We start from the raw sequence: 23,052 nt of genomic DNA on the forward strand, positions 1-23,052 counted from the left end.
TGCTGGATCATTAGGAAAGTCAAGTTTAACTTTCTGAGAAACTACCAAACCACTCTCCAAAGTGCAGTGGTACATGTCATTTCTTACTATCATTTTGTCCCTCATCTTCAACAAAACTTAGTATTATTGGTTTTATTAATTTCAGCCATTCTGCTGAGCAGGTAGTGCTATCATATGTGATCTGGTTTGTGTTTTCCTAATGACTAATGATGTTGGGTGTCCTTTCCTGTGTATTTTCCGTTCATTTATCTTCTATGGTGAAATGTATGATATAATCAAAACCCCATTTTGATTAAGTTACTTGGTTTCATATTAAAGGAGTAGTAAGATTATTTAGATATTCAACTTACATGTCCTTTATCACATATATGTGTTACAAATATTTTCACTCAGTCCTAGGCTTATCTTTTATTACCACTGTTTTTTGTAGAGTAAATATTTTTAATTTTGCTGAGTCCAATTTATCATTTTTTTAAAGATTATTTATTTATTTATTTATTCATGATAGACATAGAGAGAGAGAGAGGCACAGACACAGGCAGAGGGAGAAGCAGGCTCCATGCCGGGAGCCCGATGTGGGACTCGATCCTGGGACCCCAGGATCACACCCTGGGCCAAAGGCAGGCGCCAAACTGCTGAGCCACCCAGGGATCCCCAATTTATCATTTTTTAATGTTTAGAGCTTTTAATGTCCAGTCTAAGAAATTGTCTAATCCATGGTCACAAAGATTGTCAAAATTTCCTGGTGACAGATCTTTTTTTTCTTTCTCAAATTATAAAGATATCTTTCCATCATCTTCTTGTTTGGATAGTTTGTGATGAGCCTCTTTCCTTCCCTTCCTTCCTCCCTTGCTTCCTTCCCTCTTTTCCTCTTCTTTGCTTTTTTCCTTCCTTTAATCTATATTCAATGTTTCTTGTTTCTCATTCTACCTTAAAATGTTTCCTTATCACTGACTTCAGTAGTTTCATTATATTATTTCTTGGCCTGGTTTATTTATTTACTTTAAAGATTTTATTTTTAAGTAATCTCTACATTCAACATGGGCTTGAATTTACAACCCTGAGGTCAGGAGTCCCTCGCTCCACTGACTGAGCCAGCCAGGGTTCCTAGCCTGCTTTATTTTTTTATACTACTTTGGACTCTTTTATTTTTCCTGAATCTGTGTGTATATACTTTTTAGCAACTTGGGAAAGTTCTGGCTATTCATTATTCAAATATTTTGTTCTTACTCTGTGTCCAGGGTGGGCAGGTAGAGGCTGTACACTGAGGGATGGGAGCACTGGCGAAAGGGCTCCCAGGCTGTTTATAGCCGACCTTGACTGCCTGAGACCCCAGACCTCTCTGTCCCTTTCCAGCAGGGGCTTCGAAGCTCTCTATCCTCCCTCCGAGGCCGGCCATGCCCAGGGGCTGCCCAGAGCCCACCTTCTTCAGAGCAGAAGCCCGAGCTGCCCTGCGAGAATAGGTAGGGTGGGGCCCCGACACTGTGGGGTTCTCTAGAGTAGCAGGGGGGATTCTATTTTAATATAATACAGTCAACTGTAATATAATTAAAATCAAACTCAAGGTGTCTTGCGCTGCAGATGTGTCAGGGCCCACTCAACAGTCTTATTTATATCGTGTAGGATTTTTGTGACACTTCAGAAATCAAGACGTTTATGAACTTCTCGGAGTATCAATGGGTAATCTTGAAGGGCTTCCGTTTCTTCTTTGGTAAAAGGGAAAGGGTCAGGATAAGTGATCCTCCAGCACTGGAATTCCATTATTGATATTTCTACCTGACCTTTCAAGGAATGGAGGAGCCTTCAAAAGAAAGCCAAAAGGAATGTGTGACGTACAAAGACTGCTAAAGCTTTCTGTGCCCCAGTTTCTTTCCCAGGTAAGTGGGATCAGTCGTTTCTGCCCTATTCATTTCTACCTGGTGGTGGTACAAAAGATAGTATCGGGGATGGATTATGAGTTCCTTTTATGTATCCATAAACTAGACAACACATCTAATGTTTGACATTCCTCGATCAGAAAGATGGTGCAATAATTGTTTTTTGGTCATACTTCTATCCAGAAGCTTCTTGGGCTTATTCTTTGAGTTACCTAGAATCATGTTTCAAGGGAGAACATTTTATTAATGTGGACATTTTACTGGCGTCAGAGTTCTTGAAAAGCATCCCTTGCATTTAAGTAGCACTTTTCACGGTGAATGCCACAGTCCATAAATAGTCAACCCTGCCTAGATACCTGAGAAGGTAGGCTTTTACAAACTCACTCCCAGGAGTTAACTGAGGCAAGTTACAATTAGAGTGCTTCATCAGAAACAGACACCGTTTAATTACAGGCCTAGGAAGCAAACCTAAGATGCCGAGGAAACAGAAATGTTAGTACAACAGAACCTTAGGATAATGCCCCCTGATAGTTCAGCTATGTTACCTGTTTATCCCTGTGTCTGGGATGTATTATGTACAGATACGAAAGCTGACATAAATATAGGGAGAAGCCCAAAAAGATACGTGGGCTTCCCCCAGGCCATCACCGCGAAGGGATTTCAAGATCCCGGCAGTGTAGGTAACAAGAAGGAAACGTATGGGAGGTGTGAATTTATGAAGAAAACGTCCAGTCATCTTCAACGTAACAATATGAGGCCTAACTGGGGGAGTGACTTTCTCTATCCAGTTGTTCTGCAGTTGTTCTAAGAGTACTGAGAACAATCTCTTTTTCCATGTAAAGGCTATCCAGAACATCAGATTTCAATCATTTTTCAAAGATTTTATTTATGTATTCATGAGAGACACACAGATAGATGCAGAGACACCGGCAGAGGGAGAAGCAGGCTCCACACAGGGAGCCTGATGCGGGACTCGATCCCGAGTCTGCAGGATCACGCCCTGGGCGGAAGGCAGACACCAAACCTCAGAGGCACCCAGGCATCCCAAGGTTGGGCTTTTTAATGTCAAAACCAGAAAGGAAAAACTTCTGGAGAAGAGAAAAAACTTGTTTTTTAATTTTCCTTTTAAGAAACTGCAGGTATGCAGTCACTCTGCACATAGTTTGTAATGTTAAGAATGAGTAGGATTCACAAATTAAAGGGCTAGGTCCTGTACATTTCCATTATACAGGTGAGGGTACTATCAGTCAAAATGAAATTTTTCTTGCCCAACTAATGCACAGTGGACTCTAGTCATTAAAATATGATCATAGTGTTCTGATCCGATGTCATTGAGATTAAGTACGGGCAATTCAGGAAATATAGCACATATAGCATTTCAGGTGTTTTACTTTCTTTTTTTTTTTTTTTTAATTTATTTATTTACGATAGTCACACTCAGAGAGAGAGAGAGAGAGAGGCAGAGACACAGGCAGAGAAAGAAGCAGGCTCCATGCACCGGGAGCCTGACGTGGGATTCGATCCCGGGTCTCCAGGATCGCGCCCTGAGCCAAAGGCAGGCGCCAAACCGCTGCGCCACCCAGGGATCCCTCAGGTGTTTTACTTTCAAACTTAACATAAATTTCCCCACAAGGAAGGGTCAGTCTCCGTCATCGGTGTATACTTGCAAAACATCTCAATGCTACAAACACTAACAGTTTCAAGATGCGACATTGCAAATGTTTTAGTTTCGTGAGAAAAAAGATAATCTGATAGAACAGTGTAGCTATATGATATTAAGTAAACGGTTCTTATTTCTTCATATAAAAAGCATGTTACCACCATGTAAAGCAAGTGATATTTAAGTTGAAAACCTCAACATGCCTGTTTCTTGATGTGCAGAATCCTTTCTGCATGAAAGAAAGACCTTGGATCTTTTGGGGTTTTAATTTGAGGATTCCAGTGTTCAGTATGTTAGGAGAAAGTCCACCAGTGTAGCGGATGCAAAAAGTTCACAATCTCATGTAGGCAGCTGCATCTCTGGGATGGCCAGCCCCAGGCTTATTGCCGACCAAGCAAATAGTTCATTTTTGCCTGCGTTCTTCCATGAGGATACAACTAGAATGAGTTCTGATGTGGCGGGAGGCTAAACTCCATATCTACCCATCTTAGGATTTCCGGGAGGACTCATTACCAAGAGGATATCATCAAAAGAAAAAATTTATAAAGGTTTGCAGTGCACATCACACCGAAGAAATCAAAAACAAGGAGGAACTCAAAGCAGCAGCTTAAAACTGTGGGCTTTATAGCATCTTCAGCAAAGAACAATAATACGTTTGTAGAAAGAATGATAACCTAAAGAAAAGCAGTTTTAGGCTATCAAGGGCAGCAAACTGGAAAGGTAAATATATGGGAAGACATTAACACTAAGATTTGTTTCTGGATTCCTCTTCCCAAAAATATATATATATGTATATTTTGGGGTGGCATACCCCGGCTTCCTTCACAAGGCTTTATACCTGGCTCTAAGGAATCCCTGCTGAGCCAAGCTCTAGTTATTGGTATTTGAGTTAAATTACAGTTATAGGTGGAATGGGTGCATGAGTCATTTCATTAGAATGTTTTCAAAAGATGTGCCCTTAGTCTCTTCTTTGACCAAAAGTGTGTGCAGAAGCCCCATCCTCTAAGGGATTGTACAGAATGTCTGGAGCTCTGTAGAGTTGGTTTTTTTCCCCCCCTCCTGAGGAAAGCAAGATTACTCTTTAACAGTTAAAAGCATTGTTCCTATTAGGGATAATGTAACACCACGTCATCCTTCCTATATAGTACAATCATTATGCATACGCTATAAAAACAGACTCTGCATGGTGACTAATTTTGGAATAAAACCATAGACTAAATCACAGCATATATAAATCATTTCTATCTCAACTGCTCACTTAAACCTGAACAAATTTTCTGGAAGCATGTTAATTTTCCTATGATACTCCTTAATATTTCTTGCAGAGCTGGTTTGGTGGTCACATATTCTTGCAGTTTCTGCCTATCTTGGAAGCTCTTTATCTCTCCTTCTATTCTGAACGAGAGCCTTGCTGCATGTTCTTCTCATCTAGGACCCTGAATCAATCCCGCCAGCCCTTTCTGGCCTCCCAGGTCTCTGAGGAGAGGTCTGCTATTAATGTAATAATTCTCCCCATATTCGTTAAGAATCTGCTGTCTCTAACTACTTTACGGATTTTCTCTTTTTCTATGGAATTTGCAAGTTTCACTATTAAGTGTCGAGGTATTGAATGGTTTTTATTGATTTGGGAGGAGGACCACTCTATCTCCTGGGTCTGAATGCCTGTTCTCCTCCTCAAATTAGGGAAGTTCTCAGCTTGGATTTGTTCAAATATGCTTTCTGGCCCTCTGTCCTTCTGGGTGCTCTCTGGAACCCCAGTGATACGTAATTCTACCTTCTGAAGCTGTCATGTATTTCCCTTAACCTTTCCTCGTGGTCCTTTCATTGTTTTTCTCTGTTTTCCTCAGCTTCCTTCCTTGCCATCAAGGAGTCTTCTGTGTTGCTCATTCTTTCTTCCAGCACCTTATGCCTTGCCATTAGGACCCCCAATTTGGATTGAACCTCATTTAATTGATTTTTTTAAAATTCTGATTTATTTATGATAGTCACACACACAGAGAGAGAGAGGCAGAGACATAGGCAGAGGGAGAAGCAGGCTCCATGCATCGGGAGCCCGACGTGGGACTCGATCCCGGGTCTCCAGGATCGTGCCCTGGGCCAAAGGCAGGCGCCAAACCCCTGCGCCACCCAGGGATCCCCATTTAATTGCTTTTTAATTTAATCCCCATTTAATTGCCTGATGAGATCTTAATTCTGCAGTCTTGAAGCCTCTGTTCGCCCCAGGGGGAGGCAGGACCGCGGCCGTGTCCCCCGCCCTGGGCTCCGGGGCCTGTGCTGCCTGCATCGCGCTCCCGGGGCCGCGGCGGGCGCCCGAAGGCAGTAGGCGCAGCGCCCGCCCGCCCGGAGCCCCCGCCTGCCCCCGCGCCCCCCGCTTCTCCCCGAGGCCCCGCCGGCTGCGGCTCCAGCGCTGTCCCGAGCTCGGCCCGCGGGCTGTGGGGCGCTCTGCCCCGGGCGCGCCTCGTCTGCTCGTGACCCCGGGAGCCTGGGGGCTCCGCCGCCCCTCCTGGGGTTCAGCCCGACGCCCTCCTCTCCGGGACTGGGCTCTAGGGGCGCCCAGGCTTTCCCGCCAGGCTGGAGCCACCTCCTCTGGCCCGCAGCTCCCCACCCCCCCACCTTCCCCCAGGCTTTCTTCCTTTCCCTTTCCCTTTCCCTTTCCCCCTTCCTGTCTTGTCTTGTTAGAAGCCAAAACTTTTCTCTCTGTAGAGTTCCGGCTGCTCTCTCTTTAAACTTCAGGTCACATTCGTAGGTGTTCAGGATGGTTTGGAAGTTCTGTAGGTAAGTCGGGGGGACCTGGTGAGGTGAGGACCCTACTCCTCCATCATCTTCATAAATCCCCTCTTCCAGGGTATTTGAAAGACTGCTTTGTCTTGTCCTCCAAATGGTGCCTCGTAAAATCTGTATACATATTTCAACATAATTAAAAAATAGAGCCTTTTCCAGTAGCTGTTAATAAAAAGAACGTCTCAGTTATTTTGTATCAAAGGCAATTTCATGCACTTCTTAAAAATAAACTGCTTATTCAGAGGGCAGTGAGGTGCCAAGTGATTGGCCTATAAAGCCGCTGGCTAAGGACAAAGTTTCTGCTTTGAAGCTTGCACTCCGAACAAGTGTCTGGCGCAAAAGTAAATTCCATGGGGATGGATGTGGGGCTGGCCAGGCCGGCCACTGATGTGGGGTGGGGTCTTGTTCAGAGGGGTTTCCAGGTCCCATTCCCCCTTTCTGGTGACCAATGACTGAAATACCCTTTGGATTCTTGGACAGTCGTAACTTTCCTAACTCCAGCAACCTCAACTTAGTTTTACTTAATAGCTGGTGTTTAATATTGTCCTTTGTGGTTTTATGTTTCCTCCCCCCCTTTTTTTTATTGTATAACACTCATGGCTTTCACATCCGTTTCCATGTAGAGGAACTTCAGCTGGCAACTAGACTGCAGGCAACCTCACTGAAGGAGAAAAAGCGTTTTGGGGCATTTTTCAAGACCATGTGGTGGATACCGGACAGTACTTGGAACATGTTAGAGAGTCCACAACAGGTATGCTGGCCGTTAACGACCCAGCATGAGGGAATTGTTCACGTGAAACCTGTGCATGTTTGTGTTTAAGAGTGTGTGTAAAGCTTCATGCCATCACTGTGAGTGGAGGTAAGCTCCCAATCTGCTTACGTTGTTGTAATGGCACCCAATTTTGCAGAAACAGAGACTATTAGAGCGTCCTAGATGGACTCTCCATTTTTCTCTTCCTTTTATAGCCACTAAGACAGAATGACCCAGCTCTTTGAATGCACTGAGACTTTAGAAAAAAGAAACCTGAACATAATTACAGCATTAACATTATTCTGGCTCCCCACCCACTCCCCCTGTTGGAAGCCTTGTGTTAGAGATCTTTCTTCTGATCTCTTGTTAAATATTTTAATCTTCTATTTTAACTCTTTAAATGTCTGCTTGAGTGAGGACTCCTCTAAATGGATGATACATACTCTGGACATCAGCTGTATGTAAATGTTTGTGTTTGGTGGTTAATATCCTTGTTTGGCCTAACTTTGGATTTCAGTATTGGGATATCCACATTATTTAGGTACAGTCGGTCTGCTTGTTTCATTATTGACACGTGGATTCATTTTTGCAGGCACGCTGGGTAGACCTGTAAAGCTATTCACAAACCATTTCCGAGTGACGTCCCGCCCCCAGCAGGTCACATATAAGTGCAACATTGACTATATGCCAGACATCGAGGATGGGAAGGTTCATTCAGAATTGCTTTTGCAGCATAAAGCATTTATCAGAGAGTGTCCTATATTTGATGGGAACTCTTTATTATTACCTCACAAGCTACTGTTGCAGGTTAAGTACTGTTATTGGATGTTTTCTTTTTAAATTTTATTTATTTGAGAGAGCAAGAGAGAACCAGCAAGAGGGCAGAGGGAGAGGGACAAGCAGTCTCCCCACTGAGAAGGGAGCACAACTCGGGGCTCAACCCCAGGATCTGAGATCACGACCTGAGCCAAAGGCAGATGCTTACCAAATTGAGCCACCCAGGTGCCCTAGGCATTTTCTTGACCTTTGTTCTCTTCCTCTTACATCTTCACTGTATTAAAGCAAATACCATTTTTGTACAAAGAGTTGAGGAGACCTGAAGATCTCTTGCCCATGGGATTTATAACAAAACCCACATGCCATGTGTGCTTATCACTGATGTTCTCTCTCTTTTAAGCTTTAATGAAGCTTAAAATGCTTCATTTTAAGCATTTTAGTGCTTAAAATGAATCCGAGCAAAATATATACATATTTTTACCTTTTCAGTGGCAAATATGGGTAAAATGCTGATGAAGTATTGAATAGTTTTTATCTCTTGTTCTCATCTTTCAGCAGAAACATTAGAAGGAGTTAATATTTTTTCAATAAACATCTATTTACCAAATGAATAATCTACAGAGGCTCGTTTAAGTTAAAAAAAAAAAAAGTAGTTGTAAATGTTTAATTCTGACTCCTCACTCTAGCCTCATAAATCTTATATTCTCCCTGCATGTGTCTCTCGGGGCAAAGCCACGCTGGTGTGTTTCATACCCAGGTGACCTATTGATTTGTGGTTCAGTAATGAGCTTATTGTCTTCGGAAGGACTGCTAGACCTTCTTGTTTTATCTTTATCTCGGAAAACGGAATTGGTCAGCTTATTGAAAAACCAGGTTATGACGCTGACCATTGAATTCATCAGCGAACTCTCACCCAACTCACCAGACTGCTTACGCTATTGCAACATTCTCTTTATAAGCTTTAGTTTTCTTGAGATATGACTGTGTTCGTGTGTCAGTGGCATTGAACATAGATATTTGCTCCTAGAATTTCATGTTCTTGACACCTCCTCATCCTGAGAGGGCAGAGGATCTTGGAGATGAAATGGGACTTGACCCTCACCTACACATGCTTAAGTTCTGTGGCCTATATTCAATGTGATTCTCCCTGCCTACCCCCATATCCTGTGCCTGGACCTGCCTGGAAGGAGGAGCATACATCGAGTATGCATGCCTATGCATATTTCTCCTTAGAGCAAATTCACTGGTTTTTTATTTTGTAGTAACAGTGGTGGACAAATATCCCAAATTGGAGGCACATAATCTATGCAAAAGATGTTTTGGTTCATTTCTGGGAATGGAGGACATCCTAACGGTCTTTCCATGACAGTTTGTTGTATATAATGGAAAGGAGGGGAAACAGAGGATAAATGGACCTTAATATCTACCTCACAATATAATTTACTTGTACTTGTACCAGGTACATTATGTGTACCAGGTACCAGGTTTATTATGTGTACCAGGTACCAGGTTTATTATGTGTACTTGTGCCAGGTACCTTATGTGTACCAGGTACCAGGCTTATTATGTGTAAGACAAAGTTGCTGGCAGATTTTCCCCCTAATGTGTCCTCATGTGTATTACCGAATGCTTAATATTCACTAAATTTTCAACAAAATTATTCTTCAATTTTTAGAATTTTGAAGCAAGTTGGTCACAACTATTCTAGCAAGCAAGAGGCCACTGAGTTCTTTGATCACAAGTTGGTATAAAATAGAGAAGGAATTAGAGAAGGAATACTCTTTCAGCAAATATTGCTGTGACCACTGGGTATCCACCTGGCGCTTCCTGACACAATATACAAAATTAACTCCAATTTCACTCCAAGATAAACTCAAAATAGACCTCAATATAAGTGTTAAAAGTATAAAAGCCTTTGAAGAAACTATAGGAGTAAATCTTCTTGACTTTAGGTGAGCCAAAACCCTTATAGGACACCAACAGAGAAGGGATGACAAAAGGAAACTATAAATTGTACTTCATGAAATTAAACACTTTCTTTCTTCAAAGTCAAAAGTGAAAAACAGTGGATAGAAAGGTGATTTGCAATTGTTTTCTCTCAATCTCATAACTTGCATCTATTTAAGTAAAGAACAGGTACAAGTCAGAAGATAACTTTTTAAAAAATGGGTAAAGGATCTGAATTGACATTTCTCTGAAGAAAATATAAAAATGATCCATAATCACATGAAAAGATACTCAATGTTATTAGCCCTGAGGGAAATGCAGAGTAAAACCACAGTGAAATAGCACTTCATACCCACTAGGATGGCTAAAATTAAAAAAGCAGATACTAAATGTTGGCAAGGATGTGAAAAATCGGAATCAACCCTCAAACGTTGCTGGTATAAATGTGAAATGGTATGATCTCCTTGGAAAACAGTATGGCACTTCCTCAACATGCTAAATATAGTGTGGTCATATGATCCAGCAGTTCTATTGCTGGTTATGTACCCAAGAAAAATGAAAACTTATGGCCATTCATGTACCAATTTTGTAGACCTGACATCATTACTCATTATAGCTCAAGAGTGTAAACAACTTGAATGTTCATCCGCTGAAACAGATAAATAAAAACATAGCATATCTATAATGAGATATATTATTTGGCAATAAACAGGAATTAAGTACAAGTATATGCTATAGCAGGAATGAATCTCGAAAGACATTATGCTGAGTGGGAGAAGGCAGTCAGGAAGGGTCACATATCGTATGACTCAATTCCTATGAAACAGGACAGGTAGGCAAACGTATAGGATGGACTTTAAACTAGCAGTTATCTAAAGACTGGGGAAGTTGAGTGGACATGAGGAGTGACTGCTCGTGGTTGTGGTGTTTCTTTGGGTTGTGTTGAAGGGTGTACAACTCGGTGAATATATTAAATATAATAAAGCTGATCTATCCTGCAATTACCTGTAGTTTTTAAAGCCTATTAATTCTTGCCTGACCCCATACTATGAATACATTAGGAATAATACCATATATTGTGAATATTCCACAGGTATAACAACAAAACCTAGAGGGTGGATTCTATTAATTGGAAGAATAATCCCAGAACTAAATTTAAAAAATCAGGTGGTGCTGAAATCACCTTTGTAGACTACTACAGGGAGGTACGCAATCTTTTATTTCAGTATATCTAAGTATTTTTCTTATTTAATCAAATATGTCTCTTATATATAACTGATAGTCACATATGTTAGATCATAAGTCATAATCTATAGGGTATTATCACTTACATGAATTGTCCGTATTTGAGTACCTTGTATATAGGTGCTTGTATATATATGTTACATAATTAGAATGGCTCCAATATGACCTCTCTCGTGAGTTTTAGAAGTGGCAATGATAGTTTTAAACATGTTGATGGATTATTGGGTTGAAAATAAAATATGGCAAGATCTCAGATATGAAGACTTCACCTACGTAGAAGTCTCAGCTCTCTAGGACTTGGTTCAAAAAGAAAAAGTGAGCAATTACCATCAGAAATGATGTCACTTATGTGCTAAATCTCATAACTCATGAATTCCCTCAATCTTTATTCACAAAGAAACAAGTAAACTTTGTGAACGAAGGTGCACTGGGTGCTGAGGTTGGTTTTCTAGCTTCAGCAGATAATAGAGAATTCAAGGAGTTACGGATATTTATAGCAAACGGAAAGAACATAGAAAAGTATAAGCTGGGTTTTTTGCTAAATTATATTAGGAATCCAAAACCTAGCTACTTGGAAGCACTGAGGGTACACAGCCATTCAAGAGTATGGTGCTATTATGGCATCATCCCCACTTGTGCTCCACGCTTAGTACTTACTTGTTTAACCTGAAAGCATGTAATGAGTGCTCATTATACAACTTGGGTATACATTGGTAAGACTACTGAGTTCTCTGTTCTTAAGGAACTTGCATCCTTGTAGCAGGAAGAGAGATGGCAGACAAGAAGAAAGCATGTATTGGGGAAAATCTATGCAAATAATCAAGAGGTGTTATGGAGAATGTCTGGTGGCTTAGACTGCTGGTCATAGAAAGCTCTGAGTAGCTGGTATGTGACTGTCAGAAAGGAGCGAGCTGTGTGCAGATTGGTGAGAAGAATTGTCTCTTACACCACTTTCAGGATGGGCATGATGTATCCAGATCCCAAACAAAGCTAGAGTGTCCCGTCAAGAAATAAACCCAGTTGTGGGTGGGACGTGTACAGGGTTGCAGGATATGATGTCAGAGGAGGACGTGGGAGCCACATTGTATAAAGTTCTGTCCACCTACACGCATTGGATTTTACCGCTAAGTGACACTATACAGATAGATGAAATGGGGTACTTTATTTTATAGATGTGCGTCTAATGTACAGGGAATGCACTGTATGTGGGTAAAAAGGGAGGCAGGGACACCAGTGGGGAGGTGCTTAAGTCCATTTAGATCAGTGATAATGGTGACCTGGATTAGAAAGGGAATGGACGAGGCAGACGGGAGGACTTTTGATGGCTCAAATGTAGTGAGTAATGGTAAGAGGAGTCTCTGGCTTTATCTGAGGAAGTGAGTGGAGGCTGGCATCACTTATTGCAATGGGAGATTGTGTGTGAGGAGCTGGCTTGGGGATTGTTGGGTTGACATAGCCTCTGATGCAGTTGCAGACAGGGATATCAGGCTGATATTTGCTTGCTCATTCTCCAGATTTTACTTCAAAGGTCATTGGTTGAGACGACCTTTGAAATGACTTGGGTAGTCTTGGGATGTCCTGGGGGGAACTCAGTATAATAACAGATGGCAATCTAGTTGTGTTGTCATGAGATCTAGAAAACTCCTGAAATCCATAGATGAGCCCTTAAAAGGCAAGCACAATCCTGGCTTGCAGAAAAGCGTTCATAGTAATGCAAAGTGGGACAAGGAAATTCCTGTGGAGATGCAGAAGTTGGTGTTGTAGGAGATCCGTCTGGGATATCACAGGACAGCCATGAGAATTAAGTAGTGTGTTTCTCAAAGTTCTCGACAGAAAGAATAGCTTGTACAAAGGCTGTGCTAGTCTCAGTAGTGGGAGTGGTGATTGAGGCCCTAAAATGATGCCATGATTCTGCATACATGTATATACATATACTTGCACAAGCTCCTGCCTTAAGACTCTAGAAGCAGGGGAATGGAGGTGAATCCCAGCTGCCTTTCAAATAACTACAGAGAATTAAAAGTAGTAGTTCAGCTCCAGAGGTAAAGCGCCATGAACACTGGATTCGAAGTCTTCTTGTCTCTGGAACTCCTTTGACATTCTCAAGATACTTAACCAATCCCACCAGAATTCATGTGGCTAACTGGTGACTAATGAGGATCTCACTGATCAGCATGGAAGGATCTATGACAGACCATCACTTTATGTGGGAGAGGAAAGGCACTTTATTGTACAGGAATTGCAGCCTAGGGATAGGAGCTTCTGGATAGATGTCTTGGCAAATGCCTTTTCCTGCCGGAAAAGTTTCGATGATGCAGGAGGCATGTTTGGAATAGCTGTAGTATTGCAGCTGCAAGGAGTGACCAGGTTTGTCGTCCCCCATTAATGTGGGAATCCTCTTCAAAGTTCTTAATTACATCCTTAATTTTTTAAGGCAGTACTATAGTGAGAAATACATAATTCAAGGCTTGGTCCCGCATTTACCTATAGCAAGTTAAAGAAGCCTGGTGCAGTGACCCCAACACAATGTTTATGAGAGTCTTGTTCTCCTGGGCCATGTGTGCTTACAGGGAAAAAAGAGGTCATCCCTGGGACATCTAAAATAAGAGACTATTAAGAGTATCTTTAATGTGTTCTTAAACTTGGGGAAATAGTCTTCCTAGCACACCCCTGGGCCTCTGTTAGTGATCCAGGCTTTTTTGTACCTATTTAGGTGACTTGACTAGCCTTTGCTGACAGTCACACCAGTGTTCTTTCTCACCTCTTTTGAGCAGCAGTATAATACAGAGGTTACCGACCTAACTCAGCCACTGTTGATCAGCAAAGGCAAATGGAAAAAGAGCCAACAGGACGTACCCCATAAGCCTATAATGCTGGTTCCTGAGCTATGCTACCTGACAGGTACTTCAGATTTATGCAGTCCTCTTAGAAGACCACCCCTTTCAAGCCCCAGATGTTACGATGTAGAAGTACAGGCTTCTCACAGTACTCCATAATGACCCAGAGCTGTGTTCTCTCCGTTGGCTCTTCCTCTTCCAGATAAAACCATCAAGGCTTCTTCACATACATATTTATTCTTGCTTGTTTAGCTATATCTTCTTAACTTTTTAAGGGTCTATCAGTTAAAATGCTAAAAGATTACAGGGTGATGAGAGACTTGGCTCTTCATATGAGGTTGGATCCAGAAAAAAGGCAGCACGAATTACGGAAACTGATGAATACTATACAAATGTTAAGTCCTATTCTTCTCTGTATGTGTTTGTGTGTATGTCCTGAAGTTGAGACCCGTGCAGAACTCTTGATATCTCAGATTCTCCAACTAAAAAACAACAGGTTGGAAGAAAATGACCTCTTGTGGGAACAACTCTATTTGTTCCATCGATGCAAAGTTAGAGGAGGTCTGGAGGGGAAGAACAAAATAGAAAGACCCTAAGCACAAATGTGAGAGTAAGGACATGACTTCAAAGTACTAGAGACCCTCTCTCTGCAACATGTCAATACAGAAGACAAACAACAAGGCATCTTAGATTAAAGGAGAATTTTGCAAATGGATCATCACTTTTGCTTATTTCCTTTGGTTTGATTCTGTGGGAATATTTTTACTTTCAGAAATAGGGAGGTACGACGGGAACTTTGACTCTGGGGTTTGAAGTTTGATACCAACTTCTTGTCCGTCTCGAGAAGGATCTTGAAAGGAGTAAGAATTTTTCAAGGAAGAACAGTGGTAAGGCAGCTTCAAAATGGTCATGTTCTAGTTACTCATGTAGTCATTTGGGGCCAAATGAATAATAATGCAGAGGACCTAAGTCAGGTCAGTAACTCTCTGCTCTCTCTTCTTGGGCTGTTTGTCCTTTCTCTAGGGGAGAGCAAGCAGGTGTTCGATTAGAATGCATGTAACACCCTTGGCATATAGTAAACTCTATAGTTTACCTTGGTTAAAGGTAAACTTTAGTTTACCTTTGGTTAGTGTTGGTGGACATCTCTTATGGCAAAACAATCTGCCAAGTATATCCTTAAGAGTCAAATAGCTAGAATCCAAACAATCCAGAGTAACCCGTGATAGAATCCCAGTATTACTTACCACTATCTTAAGGAAAGAATATTTAATTCAGTTATGACCAAAGTTTAAAATTGTAACGTTTCAGTAGGAAGTAGCAAAAATTTGCAATAGAAAGGCTCTTTGTTGGTATTTCTTTAAAAACTGAAGTCTTATACTGTGTCTTCCAGTTTGACTCCCATCCACAGTTTGCAGATTGGTCGAGAGAGACCAGAAGTGGACCCTTACTCAATGTGAAGTCACTAGATCATTGGCTAATACTCTATCCTACGAGAAATTATGGAGCGGCTTCATCCTTAGTACAGAGTCTACGGAAAGTCACACCCACCATGGGCATAGCTATGAGAGAGGCAAAAATGTAAGTAGAGCTGAAATTAAGATCTATAACAACCGATCTTCAAATCAGAGGTAAAGTAGAGTCAGACGATATTAAATTATAGGAATTGGTCACTGTATTAAAACCATGGAGGTTTGTAAACAAAGTCTAATCTATTCCAATTAACTGTAAAATAGGCTTTGGGGATATATAGTTTGTGGCTATTGGGATACATGCTGAGGAAGCCAGAAATTGAACTTATTTTTGTTTTAAGAACAAACTTTCGGGGCACCTGGGTGGCTCAGTCAGTTAAGCATCTGACTCTTGGTTTTGGCTCAGATCGTGCTGGGTGCTCAGTGGAGAGTATGCTTAAGATTCACTCTGTCTGCCCCTCCCCTTATGTGTGTACGTGCACAAGCTCTCCCTCAAATAAGTAAATCTTTCACGACCATTAGTTAAAAGTAATTTTTTTTTAACATTATACCTTGTTTTTATGTGGTGCTCCATTGGCTGCATAAAACGTTTGTTACATATTTGCCTTTTGAATACAGATGATATATACTTATTTTCTAGGCTTGAAGTAAGTGATACAGTCCAGTCCTATACAACTGTCTTAGAAAATCATGTTTCCTCCAAAACACAGATGGTAAGTGTCTATTTGATAGCACTTCCTTTAAAAGCAACAACAAAAAAAGATTTTATTTATTCATGAAAGTGACGGGAAGACAGGAGAGACAGGAGAGACAGAAGCAGGCTCCATGCAGGGAGCCTAATGTGGGACTCCAGGATCACACCCTGGGCCAAAGGCTGGCACTAAACCACTGAGCCACCCCGGCATCCCATTGACAGCAGCTTGCTGTCTTACTTTGTAGTGTTATAAATCTCATCTGTTTAATTTTGAGTGGTAGACACTCAAAATCTATCTCAAGTGCCCTTTCTTTGGCAGGGACTTGTCTTCAATTTCTGTCCTTTCCTGTCTCTGAGGCTGTCAGCCTGTTCATGGTCTCTGACCTTTCAACCATGTTCACTGGAGAGTGGGCAGACACTTTGGGAGAAAGTGGCCTCAATTGCTGAGATCACCTCTCTGGGTCCCTACTTCTTTCCTGTCTTAACCTAATAACTCTTTATGACCTTGTTAGACTGGCTGAGCCCCAAACAGGCACAGTCCCTGTGTTTTCATCAGTTTGAACAGCTCTTCTTAGGAGGAGACTGGCCTATGCTATTCCAGAAGCTGAAATTGTAGGATACGTTAGCTGATCACTCTCTGAATACTACTCAGAAATCATCACAGAAAAATTAGAATCTAGATTTTGCAATTGTACTTAAAAGCTTGACTTATTGAGCTATTGAAATATACATATATGTGTATATGTATATACATAAATTTATATACATATATATGTATATTTATATTTGTGTATATATATAAATAAATGGAGGTGTGTGTGTGTGTGTGTGTAATCTGTACCCAAAAGATTAGGTGCTTTAAGAAAAGCATATCTGAACCTTAATGCACTAAGCGCAGTGAACCAAAACAAAGTAGAATGAAATAAACAAAAAGCAGAAACTAAACAGAATGACAGATCGAAAGCAAGAAGTGTTAAAACTTGGTGTTGTCAAGATTGAAGAAAACAGTCTGAGGGAGGCTTGGCAACATTAAGAACAAGGAGAGTTCATGATTAACAGATTTGCTAGAGGTTAAAGAAATATCAGGAGATGGGGCACCTGGATGGCTCGCTCAGTCAATTAAGTGTCTGCCTTCAGTTCAGGTCATGATCCTCAGGTCCTGGGATCGAGTTCCACTTCAGGCTCCCTGCTCAGTGGGGAACCTGCCTCTTTCTCTCCTCCTGTGATAGCTCTCATTCTCACTCTCTATCAGATAAGTAAATTAAAAATCTTAAAAGAAAAAGTAGAATACCATGGGCCTAGGGTGACAGTAAGCCTGAAATGCAATCTTCAGAAAAAGAAACAGTTAGTGTGGTGAATTATAGGAAAAATAATTGCAGATGAAATGTAAAAAAAAAAGTACAAAATGCATTTGATAGAATTCCACATTCATTCATGTGAAAAGAAAATTGTAAAATGAGAAAGGAATTTCCCTAGTCTGATTGAGGATTATCCCCAAAAAATCTTCCTAGAAGCATCATCATGTTAGAAATAATACATTGAGGATCTTCCATTATAGTTAGAAAGCAACCAAACAGTAATTGCTCTTTCTTATGATCCCATGTCCTGTTGGAGGTCTGAGCACGTGTTAGAAGTCTTGCCCTGCTGCCTGTACATCAGACAGTTTCCATAACTCCTGAGCTTATTTGCTTATCCCCACTAGTAAAATGGGGATACTAGTCTTGATCTCAGTAGGTTATTGAAGAATTAACTGAGTCAAGTACAATGGTTGGCAAGTGCTCTCACATAGCACCCATCATGTAAGTGGTGACGTTCCTGATGATGGTACGTTTCAGTCTGTGCTTGTTAACCCTCTGTGTCAACTTCATGATGAACTCCTAGAAACAGAATAGCCAGGACGTAAAGACTTTGCAAGTGCAAGTGATTCATGCATATTGCCCGTGCCTGGCTCCTAGGCTCTTTCTTCTTCCATATGCTCACCTTCGCCATTATTGAATGGAATGGGATTCCAGACCCTTTACCCTCCTGGGCCAGCTGTGGATTGAATGAACAGACTCTGTTCCTCCACCTAGGTAGTTTGCTTGACGTGACATCCACTTCTCCCATTACTGTGGTTTCATGTCCTAGGTAGTCTTGTTGCTGCTTTATTTCAAGGTCCTTTGCGTGCTGTCCAGTGAAAAGAAAGACCTGTATGATGGCATAAAACAATACCTGTGTGTCAATTGTCCGACCCCAAGCCAGTGTGTCGTGGCACGGACCTTAGACAAACCCCAGACGCTGATGACCATTGTGACAAAGATTGCCCAGCAGATGAACTGCAAGATGGGAGGAGCCCTCCGGAAGGTGGAGACAGGAGTACGTTGGATTTCATTGCCTTCTCTTTATTTCACTTGTGTTCAGTGGAATTTAAGACTCAACCATCTTAAACGCAATTGCTTAATTGTGCTTCTATTGTGTTCTAACTCAATGTCTTACCTTTTTTTAAAAATTTCAGTTACAGAATGCGATGTTCATTGGTATTGACTGTTTCCATGATATTGTAAATCGGCGGAAGTCAGTTGCAGGCTTCGTGTCCAGCATCAATCAAGAATTGACGCAGTGAGTGGGCGTAGGCAGACATTGTGTAGATGGTAACTAGCTGTAGGCCAAAGAGGAGAGGTGGGCCTAACTAATGTTTGTTGACAAGGGCCATGGGCAGGGTATTCTCTCCCTCTTCTGGCAAAGTTATGCTCCAAATACATTTGATGTGGAAGGATCTATATCATTTTTCTGTTGCTGCTTAACAGATGATGACAAACATGGCAGCTTAAGAGGACACTCCTGTGTCTGCGTGTAGGTGTGTCAGGCAGCCATCAGGTTGGCCATGTTGGCCAAGCCACATTCTCCTCTGGAGGCTTGAGGTCCTATTGCAATTGCACATACTTGTGGCAGAATCTTTTTGTTTTGTTTTGTTTTGTTTTGTTTTGCTTTTGTTTTTGGTAGATGAAGGACAGAGGTCCCCATTTCCTTGCTGGCTGCCAGCTACAGACCTGTCTCAGCTCCTGGGACTTCATCCATATTCCTTCTCGAATGCCCTGCTCCCCCAGAGCACACACTCCTTGTTCTGCTTCAAATCTCTCTTCCCCCTTCTGCTATCTTGCTTTTTCAGGGGGTTATGAAATTAGATAAGGTCCATCTGGAAAATCTCCCCTAAAGCCAACTGTGACATAGGACATAATCACAGGGGCGATACAATAGTCACAGATTCCAAGCGTTAGATTTCTGCTCACTGGGGGCTCTAATGATCAGTGAGTCTCCCCATTAACACATGGGGAAGGACTCAGGCCCCACATGGGGAAGACAGACCTAGGAATACAATCAGAATCCTATAGGTACAGGATCTGCTCTTCACAGATCTATATGTAATGGATCTGCCGAAGAAGATATGCTTCCATATCTCATGTTTCTCCCTTGCTTCAGGGATACTTTTGTTTTCTGTGCTTAGAGTAGAACCTACCTTCAAAAGAGTTTGCACATTCTTCAGTTTAGTTTCTTGAGCATTAGCACGTGTATGACCATCACCAGTCATTTTTATGCTTCCTGAGAATTGTGGCCCCCTAGGTATAATTACAGAGTATTCTTTAAGGGGGTCCATTTTTATTTTCATGAATGGCATCAATTATTCCAGTCTAGTTCCAGTTCTAGTTTAATATAATATTGGTTTGCTTTTTTGGTAGAAGGGCATGTGGAAAATAATGTTTCAATCATGGGAAGAAATTAAGCTCTCATTCAGTTCATTTTTTAATTTTTAATTCTTTTAAATTGGAGCTCAATTTGCCAACATATAACACCCAGTGCTCATCCTGCCAAGTGTCCTCCCAGTGCCCATCACCCAGTCACCCCAACCCCCACCCACCTCCCTTTCCACTACCCCCCATTTCCCAGAGTTAGGTGTCTCTCATGTTTTGTCACCCTCACTGAGATTTTCACTCATTTTCTCTCCTTTCCCTTTATTCCCTTTCATTAATTTTTATATTCCCCAAATGATTTCATTCAGTTCATGAATAATGTTGAAATCTTGCTTTTTGGCACAACATTTCCACTGCTCTGTTCTCAGCATTTGAACATACCATGATTTCATCTTGTAGACTGTAAATTCTGGAAAAGAAGCAGACAAATGTATTATATCATGTCAGGTCATTGTAATACTTTGAAGCAATTAAAAAAAAAAACAGGGTATAGAAACTTGAGACCAGTATTGCTTGATCTGTTGGGTAGTGGTCAAGTAAAAATTACTGCTCCAAAGCAACTGGTTCCCTCAAACCATGATTATGGATGAACCATTGTTTAAGACCTCAGCCTGAAAGCGGCAATCTCCAGTAACACTGGTTATTTATTTTGGGTGTCCACCATGAGACAGCAGTAGTCCTGCACATTGAAGTGCGTGTAATTTGTACCAATGTTAGTGAATGCTTCCATATTCCTATTTGTGTGCATTCACAATTTTAATGAATGCCTAGGGTACTGGAAGAGACCAATGCTTCGATATCGGCAGAGGCATCAAAGAATGGATTCCTGACTGTATCTTCAGCTACCCATAGTGACTCTCCCCTCCCCCCCCCACCACCAGAGGTTCTAGATTAACTCAGTATGAAAAATAAGGGAATTTTAAGACTCCCAAATCTCAAACTGACAGCTTATTTTTCTCCAAACAGGTGGTTCTCTCAGTGCATTTTCCAGGAGTCGGGTCAAGAGCTTGTGAACGGGCTTAAAACCTGCTTGGAAGGTTAGTGTCCCATCAAGATTGGTTGCCTGACTCCATCCGGTAGTTGTCTGCCAGCGGACACACTGTCCCCCCGGAGACGTCTGGCAATGCCTAGAGATGCGCTCTAGGATGGGATGGAGGTGGGATGGAGGTGCTACTGGCCTCCAACTAGCGGGTAGAGACCAGGCATGCTACAGAAGACAGCAACACCCATTCTGCCCCCACAAAGAATTATCTGGGTCAGAATTTCTGTAGTGGTGCTGTTGAGAAATGCTGAGCTCACGTGAAGACCAAAAGGCAGTGAATGTGTCCTGGAGGCTACAGGATTGAAAGAACATGAACCTAGAAGCTGTTACAAATAGCAGTGGCCAGTTGGTTCTGAGTTACGGCTTATTCACCCGTGTTTCTGGTTTCCTTCCAGCTGCCCTGAAGCTCTGGTGGAAACATAATCAGTTTCTACTACAGGAAACTGTGTATCGGGATGGAGTTGGGAATGCTCAGCTTCAAGCACTGATGGATCATGAAGTCCCACAGATTGAGTCCTCCTTGAAATCTGTGTACCCTAAAGACTCTGGGTATATAAATTGTAAAGTGCAGATTGTGTAAACTCTACATTTCAGTCTCTGAAAGGAATATCACAGTTATGATCTGTGAATTAAGAGAGAGAGCATGGCACAGAGGGCATCAGTTGCTGGATGGGGAATTCATTCTTTGACTTTCTGGTCCACACCCAAGTCAGAGGACAGAGCAGAACTAGAACGTTCCGGATTGTGTTCTCCCCATGGAACCCCCTAAGAACCTGTTCCTTTTTTTCTAATCTCCCTGCAAGCCTTGATGTAGGAGGGCTTGTTAAGCTCGGGTACTTATTAAAATCCATAAACACAGCCTGGTGATGGTTTGTGTTTAGTAAACTTCTTTATTCTGGAGTTTTGTAGGTCCTAGGGCTGGGGAATGCCTCTCCTCTGCCTCTTCTGCTTGTCACTGGGGCCTGGTTCCCACCACAGATAGAAACAGCCCCAACCTTGTGAGGAAGTTCCTCCCCCTAAGATGTGAGTGGCTGTGAATAGAAACCTCTCTTACTGCTTAAGTCAGGCTCATGGAGCTAGGACAGTAAAGTTGGTGTGTGGGGGGACTATACCTTCCGCAGATTCTTCTTAAGGAATCCTGTGTGTGTGATGCTTCAAGTAGTTTGCGTGATCCTAAATAAAGCTGACTTTATTTGAAAAACAAACTTGAATTTTGGGGAATGACAGGTTCATGGACTAACCTCCTGAATCAGTTGGATTAGGCCTGTTAAAAAAAAAATAAATTTCAGATGGATGGAAGAAAGCGGAGTAGAGGTCCTCATGTCAGCTGGTCCCCCAAAATTAGCTACATAACTATCAAGCCATCCTGAACACCAATGAAATCAAGCCGAGTTGTAAGCAAGAATGGCTGAGTGTACAAATAGAAAAGTGAAAAAATGAAGCGGAGTGTGGAGAAGTAAAACGGAAAGGGATATATTAGAGGATAATGGGTGGGGTGGGGGAGGGAGCACGTGTAAGCCAACTTTAGGAAAGTGAAAGTGCCCCCAGGTTCAAATCTGGGCCCTTAGAAGTGTGCTCCTCTAGAGATGTCCCTGCCTGAAAGGGACTCATTGGTGAAAGGGTGCAGAACCACAGATCAGTGCAGGGCGGGGGTGGGGGGGGTCTCAATATTCCTGGAGGCCAGAAAGCACTCAGGTGCCTGAGCCAGCAGAGTTCCCAAGTACTGGTTCAGATGAGCAAGCCTGCGAGAATGTTCAGTTTGTGGTGCCATCAACCACGATCCCCCGCCGGGCCAGGTGACCCCCGTCCACACTGGCCTGGAACACAGCCTCCACCTTCCTCTGGGAGAGGAAGAGTGGGTCAGCATTGGCCCGGTTGAACGTTCTCCTTGTGGGGGGCCAGCAACCACAGAAAGGGACACACCTCCCGTTCCTCCAGGAAGAGGCGGGGAGGGCAGGAGCGGCAAAGACTGCCTGAGGAAACCTAAACATTGCACATTTCTGCGTCCCCCCAGGTCCCCTAGGAGAGAATTGGAGTAGGCAGGCACCATCGGAGTCTGCAGATTGGTCAGTCACCACATCCCTCATCTCTGGGGCTGGAGATCGGGGTGTGGTCTTTTTGCCTCTCACTCCCCAAAAAGACATGAAAGGTTTCAGGGAACAAAACCCTCACAGAGCAAACAGCCTGGCCCCCTGACAAGGTCGGTGCAACACCACCCAGGCACACACACCTGAGAATCTGTGC

At 42.3% G+C, this 23,052-nt stretch overlaps 1 protein-coding gene across 1 annotated transcript; it reads left to right on the top strand.

The window, feature by feature from the left end:
• The first annotated feature begins 14,493 nt into the window (after positions 1–14,493).
• LOC112676361 (piwi-like protein 1) lies at positions 14,494–21,850 on the top strand. The gene is given in 8 exon segments (XM_035706317.2): positions 14,494–14,504; positions 14,648–14,762; positions 15,266–15,453; positions 15,985–16,057; positions 18,193–18,393; positions 18,533–18,636; positions 20,733–20,803; positions 21,204–21,850. Coding segments are annotated over 8 exon segments (948 nt in total). The 3' UTR covers positions 21,389–21,850.
• The last annotated feature ends 1,202 nt before the right edge of the window (positions 21,851–23,052 follow it).

Source organism: Canis lupus, chromosome 26 (assembly GCF_003254725.2).
Source record: "Canis lupus dingo isolate Sandy chromosome 26, ASM325472v2, whole genome shotgun sequence".
NCBI lineage: Eukaryota > Metazoa > Chordata > Mammalia > Carnivora > Canidae > Canis > Canis lupus.